The sequence below is a fragment of the Furipterus horrens genome, unplaced genomic scaffold, assembly GCF_987537825.1.
Source record: "Furipterus horrens unplaced genomic scaffold, mFurHor1.1.pri manual_scaffold_13, whole genome shotgun sequence".
Taxonomy (NCBI): Eukaryota; Metazoa; Chordata; class Mammalia; order Chiroptera; family Furipteridae; genus Furipterus; species Furipterus horrens.
This window is the reverse complement of record NW_028327183.1, coordinates 891,785-902,194: the sequence shown is the minus strand read 5'-3', so window position 1 is coordinate 902,194 and position 10,410 is coordinate 891,785. Positions and strand designations below refer to the sequence as shown.

At 61.0% G+C, this 10,410-nt stretch overlaps 1 protein-coding gene across 1 annotated transcript; it reads right to left on the bottom strand.

Annotated features, from left to right (window-relative positions):
- Positions 1-657: 657 nt before the first annotated feature.
- Positions 658-9,692, bottom strand: TSHZ3 (teashirt zinc finger homeobox 3). Its single transcript, XM_090260896.1, has 2 exons — positions 9,554-9,692; positions 658-4,942 (listed from the first exon to the last, which is right to left on the bottom strand). The coding sequence occupies exons 1-2, from the start codon at positions 9,690-9,692 to the stop codon at positions 1,740-1,742; spliced, it is 3,342 nt and encodes a 1,113-aa protein (XP_090117022.1). The 3' UTR covers positions 658-1,739.
- Between the last annotated feature and the right edge of the window lie 718 nt (positions 9,693-10,410).

Here is a 10,410-nt window from a genome sequence, read left to right as displayed (position 1 = left end):
CGCCCCGCTTTCCAAACGCCAAAGTTCACTGACACTCCCGACGGGCGGCAGCTTCCGCCTGCCGGCACCTGGCAGCCGCAGCAGCCCCTCCTCCCTAAACAGATCGCGTACGATTTCACTTTAATGGGCTCGTTAGTCGGAGCACATTGCAGACATAATTGGGAACGCAACACAAAATTATAGCAAAAAGACGATTTTAATGCTGCCGTAGAAAAAAGGGGTGTATGAAGAGTCACATCATGGAGGTTCATTGTCAGCAACAAAACAGGGCACACGGTGCGTCACAGGGTCTGTGCTGTATACATGCCGGCATTTTACACGGAGCTTCTCCGAGGGTGTCAGCTGTCAGTTAGTCCCGCAAATTAACTGCCAAAAACGGAGAGGCGCGGGATCGCCGCGAGAGCGGTAACCACGGGTTACCTTTCATACGCCTGGAGATAAAGCTGCAGTGTGGGATCTTGGGAGAATAATTAGGAGAAGAAAACACAAAGTTACCGCTTGAAACAAAAAAGCGTCCCACAAACAGACCAGCAACCGACCGGGCCGGCGAGGACGCGAGAGGAGAGGCCGCGAGCCTCGTCACGGGAAAGCAGAGGGTTACAGTACGACATTTTAAAGGCTTCATCGATGCTTAGGAAATACAGTACAGGTTCTCTCTTTTTGTTCTTTTTTTTTTTTTTTCATTTTCAAATAGACTTAACCCTTTGAGCACTGAGTTTATTTTGAGCATTCTTTGATTTCTAATAAATACCTTTAAAAACGATGTGCAAAATAGCCACGGTGCTGCCTGCGGTAGGTGTCACGCCGGCCCCCTTTCTTCAGCCTGCTCAACACAAGTGATACTGCGTTGCTAATAAATATGTATAATTTAAACGTGAACCTCTGTCAATACAGGTGTGCTGTGTGGCAAAACAGACAATCACACTTCGCTTTCAGATAATGTTTCTGTATACTTTATAAATGCTATCTGTGGCATCGTCTGTATAATTTACAACGTTTGCATGTAAAAAACAAAAGCCAGAGGCCTTAGAAAAGGAAAAGGAAACACACACTGTGCACGGGGAGGCTGACGCCCGGAGCACGGCAGGCACATCAAACACTGTTGCCATCAATGCAGGAAAAGAGGGTCCTCGAACCACAATCACATTTTTCATAAGAGAGTCTGAAATCTATACAATATATACATCTATGTTTCAATGTGAAAATAATATTCTTTTACGTTTCAAGGCGTGTTATACCCCTGCAGACCCGCACACATGGAGGTTCGTATCGTTAATTATAACGAAGCTGGTAAGGAGTTTAAAAAACAGAGCTTCATACGTTATTATCATTTTATTTTATTTTTTAACCAAATGAATGCAAAAGTGCTTCCAAGGACTCAGAGGGCTAAGGATGCAGGGTGGGAGCCGCGGCGCGCTCCGGGTGCGCGGGGGGCTGCGCCGGGCTTCGTCATAAATGCTTAATTAAACGTCTGTGAACGCATGCAGCTCGGAGCGTCGGGTGCTCACGACTAATCCCATTTACACCAAGTTCCACACACTTAGCACTGTGTCTCCACCTTCATACTGACCAGGAACGACAGCTGATTACGCACCTCTGCCAGACGCTTCACAGTCACGCCCGGCAGTCCGGCCCCGCGCGGAGCAGCGGGAGCCCGGGCCGGGCCGACACAGGGGCCGGGAGGCGCCCGCCGCACCTCCCCCGGAGCAGACCGCCGCTGTCTCTGCTGGCAGCAGGTGCTACTGCTTCTCCAGCTCGGACACGTACAGAAGGTGGTCCTCCGGGGACTTGCCGTGGGTTTTGCTCAGGTGCAGTTTCACGGCGTGCTTGCTCGCAAAGGTCCGGTTGCACAGCTTGCACTGGTAGGAGGTGCCCAGGTCCTCCTCCGGGGAGGACGTCATCAGCTTTTCTGACGGCGACTTGGTTTGTGCTATCTGACTGTGAAGCTGCTCGGTGGACAGTTTGGACAAGTCCCGGAGCCGGAAGCCCAGGTGAGACTCCAGGTGGCTGATGTACGTGGAAGGAGTCCTGATCTGCGACGCGCAGTCATTGCAGAAGAACACGGGGTGGCCCGTGTCCAGGTTTTTGAGGAACTTGGTCCCGCCTGTCCTTCGCAGCTGGTACTTGACGTTGGCCAGCCAGTGGCTGATGGTGGTCATGGAGAGCCCCGTGAACCGGGAGATGTGCATGCGCTCCTGCGGGCTCAGGTCGGCCATGATGAACTTGCCCTCTGCCGTCTGCCGGAGGCTGGCAGCGAACTGGGCCTGCAGGATCAGCAGGTGCTGGGGGTTCCAGTTGGACTGGCGGCCCTTCCGCTTCTGCGCGGGCGTCGCCTCCTCGGCCTCCTCCAGCGCCGCCCCGTCGGTGTCCGACTTCTCCGAGACGCTGGAGGGGGTGGAGGCCTTGGACGTGTGGCTCTCGGTCAGGTTCTTCAGCATGTCGGAGATGTCTGACAGGGCGTTCTCGCGCAGCGGCGAGCTGGACATGAAGGGCACGACGGCGGCCGTCTTCGCCGTCGTCACCGTGGACGCGGAGGTTGCCGGGGACGTGGACGTGGGCGACAGAAGCACGGAGCCCAGCGAGCAGCCCTTGTCCCCCTTCCCTTTCGTCAGGTCGATGGGCTGGTCGCTGCTGGCGTGGTAGAAGTAGCGGTCCAGGGGGTCCGCCTTCCGGGGCTGCAGGGGCGGCGGGGTGGCCACGGCCGCCTTCTCGGCCAGGCTGTTGCTCATCTTGAAGAGCATGCTCATGGGGTCCAGGGCGGGCAGCGAGGGCTTGGCCGCCTTGCCCAGGTGCACGTTCATGACCGACTGCAGCGCGCTCAGGGGGTTCACGAAGGGCTGCTCGGGGGGGTGCTCCGTGATGATGGCCGTGCTGCCGCTCAGGCCGCCGGGCGCTGGCCGGCCCGCCTCCTGCCCGTTCTCCACAGGCTCTGCCGCGGAGCTCCCCTCCTTGACACCGTCCTGCGCGGGGCTGGGGCTGCGCTCCCGGCTCTGGAAGCCCCCGTCGCCGGACGCCTCCATCTTGACGGGCTCGCTGGTGTCGCTGCTGCAGGGAGATGGGGTGGCCCGCTTGGGCGGAGACAGCTTGCCCTCTGGCTCCTTCATCTTCTCCTCGACTTTGGCCACTTTCTCGGTGACCTTTTTCACCAGCTCCTCCATGGCGTGGAAGTTTGTCTTGGGTGTGGGTGGGGTCTGGCCGCTGGGCGAGGACACCAGGGTCTGGCTTTTTGTGGGGGACAGGATCTCGCTGGGGCTGAACATGGGCTTCAGGGGCGTGCTCTTCCCTGCCGAGCCCAAGGACAGCTTCATCATGTTGGGGAGCTGGTAGGCGGCGTGGATGCTGGGGTAGCCCCCCCAGCTGGGGGTGCCGTTCTGGGCCTTGTTGATGGCGGACGTCACGGTATTCTCGAGGGACTTCAGGATGTCCAGCCCCCCCTTGGGACTCTCCTCCAAGTCATTTTCCGTCAGATAGTGATACTTGGAGGGGCTCTCGTACTTCTCCTCCTCCTCACAGGACTCCTTGTCCTTCGGTCTGTCGTCCGGGACGGCCCTCTCCTTGTCCGCCTCCTTCTTGACCTCCACGCTCAGTTTCGGGGAGACGCTGGCCGGAGTATGGGCGGGGGACGTGAAGGTGGTGGCCGCCAGGGGCACGGACTGCACCTTCTCATCCAGCAGCGTGGTGATGGTGGGTGTGACGGGCGTCTCCACGATGGGCTTCCCCTTCTTCATGGCCGAGTTCGTGACCTTGATGAAGTGGCCAGTGACCATCATGTGGGCCGTGAGCTCCTGCAGCGAGTCGTGGGAGCTGCCGCACTCCATGCACTTGAGGATCTGGGACTTGCGGGCCTCAAAGTGCCAGGCGTAGCTGGCGCCGTTCTGGTGGCCGTAGCGGTTGTTGGGCGTGATGTAGGGGTTGGCGTTCTTCTGGAGCGCGTCGTTCGCCTCCGCCAGCGCGGCCCTGGGCGTCCCGCCCGTGGAGTCCGGGGAGCTGGGCGGCTCCAGCTCCAGGGGCGGCTTCTTCCGCGCGGCGGGGAGGATTTTGGCTGTGACGGGCGTGACGGGCTCCTTCAGAGGCACTTTCTGGTAGTGTTTCGTCTTGATCATGTGCACGCTCAGGTCCTGCAGGGACTCGAACGAGTGGCCGCAGTACATGCACTTGAGCACCTTCTGGGCGTCCTCCTTCCCCTCCATCTCCAGCAGCGAGCGCTTGCGCGGCTTGGACCAGCGCCTGGGGTTGCTGCTGTCGGCCTCATGGTTGTCGTCGCGGTAGTGGCCCGTCTCGTTCATGTGCACCGTCAGCTCCACCAGCGTGTCGTAGGCGGCGCTGCAGTCCCTGCAGCGGAACTTGCTGGCGCCCGTGAAGATGGAGCCGTAGAGCTTGCTGCTCTGCCGGTACAGCTGCACCGTGCTGAAGAGGCTGGGCTCCGGCAGGGCGCGGCCCGGCGGCGCCTGCTGCAGCGTCTTGGCCACGGCGCTCTGGTGCCAGTCGAAGCTGCCGCTCCCGCAGCTGCTGCCGCCGCTGCTGCTGCTGCTGCTGCTGCCGGGGTGCTTCTCCGAGGACGCCTGGTGCAGGTTGAGGCTGAGGTTGGACCAGTAGGAGCTGGACAGGAAGTTGTTGTACACGGCCTTCATCTGCTCCAGGCTGTCCGGCACGCTCGCGTCCTCCAGCGCCGTCGCCGCCTCCTTGGTCTCCTCCTCGTTCTTGACGGAGCCGTTTTCGAAGTCGGCCATGCGGTCACTGGCCTCGCTGAGGTGCGACTCGCTGTCCATGTCATGGCTGGAGAACTCCGCGGCCGGCGAGTCCTGGTAGCTGGGGCAGGGCTTGCTGAGCTCCTTCTCGGGGCACGCGTGCTTGGCCGAGGGCTCCCCGTCGGCCGCGCTCTCTTCTGGGTCCAGTTCTTCCTCCACCAAGGCGGCAGCCTTTAGCTCGTCGGAGACATAGGCTGCCGTGGTGACAGGTGAGGAGGTGGGGCAGGTGCGACAGGAAGAGAGACCGGGGGAAGAAGAGAAAGAAGAGAAAGCGTTAGTGGGTGTCGGTCTTACCTGAAATATTTTCTCAGCTCCCAGGAAAATGCAGCGAAGCCGATGGGCACATTTATTTGTAAAATTAAATAGTTACAATGTGGTGTTTCTTTGGAGTACAAAAAAATATCTGCTCTTCAAACATAATTTGCCACCTTATTCTTCTCAAGGGGCAACAGCTTGAAATTAAAACTAAATTTGAAATTAATGAAGCACATTCTGGAGGTGGCATTCATTTCTAAAGTAATAAATTACTTGTATCAACCTCAGAGACAGCAGTTCCTGTCTGTCAATTAATATGTCTTATGCTTCTCCTACCCCTAATGCATTTCTTAACAGACAGATTCACAATTTAAATTAAGCAAGCATTTTTTACTCATTACATTTTTGAGGCTCAATCTTTAATAAATATAAAGGACAAAAACATCAATAAAATTTTTGCAAAGTAAAAAGGAAGTACACCAATTGAAATAAATTAAAAATGAGATTTTGTGGGGGTTTTTCTTCCATCTGGAAAAGCAGGGCTGAGAGCTTCGCACATGGGTCCTATCAAGACACGGTGCTCGCCGGTGCCAGACCAGACGGGAGGGGAGACCCCGGCCGCCGCCCCAGCCCCCGTGTGCGCACGGCCCGTGCAGCCTGACGTGGGAGTGGGCCGGGACAAGTGCCACGCGCTGCTCGTTCCCGCTGTGCAAATGTACACAAGACTCTCCAGTGGACCTTACAAATGTCAGTGTTTGCTCTTCAGACCACTTTGTCAACATTGACTCAGCGTCCGCCTCCCGCGCACCCAGCGGGGAACCTGCCTCTCTGCAAGCAGGGGGCTGGGGCGCCCACCCGGTGTGCGAGGCCGGGGTGCGTGGAGGGCAGGGCCAAGCGGTGTGGGCCCCAGAGGCGCACACGCAGGGGCGCGAGGCCGGGGGCACCCGTGTGCGTGGACAACGCAACTCCTTTTCAGCTCCTGGCGCTCAGCGGGTGAGGTTTTCCTCGTGGAGCTTTCAGGCTGACCCCCGAGCCGGGCTGCCAGCGCAGGGCACGCGGGAACCCCCGTGCACGGGTCGGCAGGGCTCGGAGCAGGTGCAGCCACAGCGAACCCTGTCCGAGGGGGGCGGGAGCCGCGCGCCCGCTCCGCCGCAGCTGCTGGCGCCAGGAGCCCAGAGCGGAAGGCATCGGGGCGGGGACGCTTCCGCGCGCGGCGTGGCGGGTCGGGGGCAGAAACAGACTTAGAGAAGCGGCAGCAGCTCTACTTGGGGAATCCATGCCCATAACTAAAGACTGACCCTCGACGAATTTCCTACCAGAAAAAACACAGTGAAATTGACTCCAGCAAATGGAGACCCACACGTGCCCCTGTGCCTCCATCCGGTCAGGGGGGCTCTCCTGCTTCCCCTCTCAGCCCCCCGAGCACCAGCCTCCTGCTGGACCGTAGTGACGTCCCAGGGGCACGCGGCAGGGACACTGCTCACGTGCAGACGGGAGCGGGAGCCACAGGTGTCCCTCACGAAGGTCAGAGACAGTGCCCTGCCCTGTCGTCGGGGCTGTGGTGCGCTGAGTGGGACCGCAGTTCGGGGCCCTGCACTGCGAGAGGACAAGCTAACGTGGCCAGCGAGCTCCTTGCCTGGCCAGGCCCCAGTGGACAGGGAACACGGTGCTGGCCCGGGGCTGCGTGGCCGCGTGGCTGCGCGGAGGGGACAGGGAACGCGTGTAGCAGAGGAGGAAGAGAAGGGGGAAGGGCAGAGGCATCACCCCGTGTGGGCACCTGCCTCACAGACCCCAGCGAGCCGACCGGCAGGTCGGGACGGAGGGTGACCGGCAGGTGCCGGTTGCCTGGAACTGCCCTGGCCTGAGCTCTGAGTCCTGCAACCCGGGTCTCCTCCTGTCCCAGCCAACCGAGGACACGGAGCACGTGGGTCAGAGCCGCTGGCAGGGCTGTGTCCCTCCTGAGCCCGGCCCGTGAACAGACGGGTCTCAGAGCTCATCCCCTGGGCCCTCTGCTCCCGCTACAAGCCCCCAGAACGAAGTTTGGGAGAGGCAGGAATCCAGACACAGCCCCCCAAAGCCGCTACAGGGGGCACCAAGCAGCCAGAAGCAGGCCACAGGTGGAGATGGGAGAGTCTGCTGGGCATGAAGGCCACCAGCCAAGGGAAAACCTAGTGGCCTCGCCGGCCCACCTCCCACTCAGGACGCGTGGCTCCCAGGGTACGGACCTGGAGGCCTGCCCTCGGTGCGGGGCGCACGGCTGGCTGTCGGAGCACCCGGGCTGCCCGTGCTAGCTTGCCCATCCCCCACGGGCCATCCCGATGTGCTGGGGTCAGAGTGTGGCCAGCCTGGTGACCGGGAGGAAATTAACAGAGAAAGACAAGGAAGGCCGGACTCCCTGGTGGGAGCAAAGTCTGCTCCGAGGAAAACGCCCGCGTGAACGACGTGGAAGACCAGCTGTGCTAACGAAAGCCATGCCTGAGCCAACACCAGCTCCGAGCACAGGCTCTCCTGGGGGGCGGGGGGGCAGAGGGACCCTCAGCAGGCGGCTGTGGCCCCACGCCACACTATGGAACCAAGCGGAGCTCCTGTCTGGCTGCGCCTCAGTGACCTAGAACCCTGGGGACACAGTGGAGAACATGGCAGCAGGGAGGGAGACGGGAGACGCCTGGCCCATCTTTCCATGGGCCCCTTCCAAGGGGCCGGCCCCAGGACAGCTCCCCTCTCACCGGAAGTGACGGGCCGTTCTCCACGGCACCCATGGGGCTGCACTCCGGGGGCAGGTGAGGGCTGGCTTTCATGAGACAGGAATCGAGACGGACACGGAAGAGGGGCGGGTGCTTCCCCAAACCCACCCGCCCACCTGCAGCCCCGACCCCACGGTTCCTCTGCCGTGTGTGCGACGCTAAACGTGGTACATCCTCAAGGCGCTCCGGGCGAGGACGAGGACGTTGCCGACAGGACCCGCTCAGAGTCCGTCAGGAAGGCCGTGGCTCTGCAGGTCACAGGGCGCGCGGGGTTCCCACCCCGACGCCCACTCCCTGGCTGGACGCCCGCGGCCCAGCGTGACCAGCTGCGCGCCCCGCCTGCCTCTCCCGCGCCCCATCCCTGGCACGGGTGCTGCCTCCCCTGCAGACGCTGTCGGCCTCGTCACGCTCGCCGCTGTTTCTTCTGCGCCACGTGTGATGCTCCGTTCTCCCTCGTCCTCGGCCCCGCCCGCCTGCGTCCCCTGTGGGGTCCTCTGTCACCGTCTCTCTGAAGGGGCCCTCTTCAGGCCCAGTGACAAGACAGTGGGTGGAAAGGCCTCCCTACATTCTGAGTCCTGGAGAGACATAAGGAGTGGCTAGCACTGCTCCCGTGGGCACGGCCCTCCCCGCGCTACCTCCCGCGGTTTCCGCGATGGGGCCGGGGTGCTCCCTCCATCCGCCCCACGCGCCTGCACGCTGACACTCTCAGTAGCTGCTGACCGAGGGTGCATAGCCGGGGAGATGCTGCCTGCGGTGGGGGCCAGAAACAAGTGTCACCACAGCAGACGTCCCCCAGCCTCCGCCACACCCCCCAGCGCAGGACAGAGCAGCCCTGTGAGCCCTCCTGCCTGCCCTGGGCACCTCACTCCCACGTCACAAGACAGGGGCGCTGGCAGAGAGGCAGGGCCACGTGTCTCCCCAGAGTACCCCCAGCTCTTCATCTTACGACCACAGGGGCGACCGGAGAGAGAAGGCCCGCAGTGCCCGGAAGCCCTGGCCTTCTCCCACGGCACCGCACCAGCACGTAACCGCCTGGGCCGGGACACCTTCCCAAGGCCGGCCGCCCAGCCAGCAACCAGCCAGCGCCCACTCGGGCCTGCCGGCACCCCCGTGACCACCCCCTGATGGCCAGGTCACGTTCAGGACAGGGAGGTCGTCTTCCCAGCGAGTTGGAAGAAATGAAGTCCAGATGCTCTGTAAGTGGGACCAACACACCCACCCACTGACAACTTCACGTCTCTTAAAACAGGCTCCCCAAACCGATGTGGAAGCGATGCCGCCTGGCTGGCTGGCACCACTTGCTTCCTTTTAAACTCACTGCCTCGCTAATTTGTATCGATGTTCACAGGGTCTGAGCTGGGTGTAGCCTGTTCTGGGCACAAGAACCCTCGATACCGCGCCACCCTCGAGAGGGAGGGACCAGGAAAGGGAAAGCTGAAACAACCGGTAATGGGGTGGGGGCACTGTCCCTATGCGGCCAGAGCATCCCCTGCCACAGCTGTTCTATGGGGGGCGACGGGAACCCGCATCGGAGTCAAAGCAGAGCGCACCGCCGGCCCGACGAGGGAACCGCCCGACAGAAGAGCTCACGCACGTGCGGGAAACCTCTAGGCTTAAGGAAGTTTGCAGCATCCTTTCCTGAATCTCCAGAACAGTAGGTAACCTCAGGCGCATCTGTGCCGTGAAGTAACAAGCATGCAGCCGCTTCCAGGGAAGCTGGGACACCCGCGGCGGGGTGCAGGGCCCCGGGATGGCTTCCCAGGCTGCCGGCTGCGGCAGAGACCGCCCGGCCACCCCGAGACGTGCCTGGCAGCCGCGGCTGAAGCTGCACACAGCCGTTCTCCCTGGGGCACCTGCGGCAGGAACGTCCCGCCTCCCACCAGACACCTGGACACTCCGACACATCACTCATGACAGCAAAGGACTGGCCCACCCCGATGGCCATCCCCAGTGACCAGGCGACATGCAGAGAAAACGAGCACATCGTTAGCCCGCTCCACTGGGGCCTCCGACAAGCATAACGTTACAGGGGGGCCATCACAGAGAAAACGTTCTGGACTGTGGGGGTCCGTGCGAACCCCGAAGTCAGGCAGAGCCCGTCATGGCGCTCCGGGACTCCTGGGGCACGGGGGCCACCCACTTCTGGTGCGGGGAACATTCACCCACCCGCCTGCTTGTTTGCAGGGTGTCCTTCATGTGCTGCGCTGAAGAGGACGTTCACTCTGAAAAGGGTGCAATAAACCCACAATCGCGATGTGGGGAGACCCGTAAGTCATCTCGTCAAGGGGGGACTCGACCACGGAGCCAAGCCCCATGCACGCCTGGTGTGTGTGTGTGTGAGCATGTGTGTGACTGTGTCTGAGCCATGTGTGAGTGTGTGACTGTGTGTGAGCCATCTGTGAGAGAGCACGTGTGTGAGCATGTGTGTGAGAGAGCAGTGTATGAGTGAGCATCTGTGAGCCATGTGAGCGTATGTGTGAGCCATGTGTGAGAGCGATGTGTATGAGTGTGTGAGCATGTGTATGTCGTGTGTGTGAGCTGTGTGTGAGCCATGTGGGCATGTGTGAGCCATGTGTGTGGCTGTGAGCCATGTACATGAGCATGTGAGAGCTGCATGGGTGTGTTGTCCTCATGTGAACATGTGTGGGCCATGTGTGAGTGTG

What these genes read in the sequence shown, in the direction of transcription:
- TSHZ3 (XM_090260896.1), bottom strand. Translation starts at nt 9,692, where the DNA reads ATGGCCATCGGGGTGGGCCAGTCCTTTGCTGTCATGAGTGATGTGTCG. An exon ending in GCTTCAGCCGCGGCTGCCAG is followed by an intron (nt 4,943 to 9,553) that starts GCACGTCTCGGG and finishes TCACCACGGCAG; the next exon opens with CCTATGTCTCCGACGAGCTA.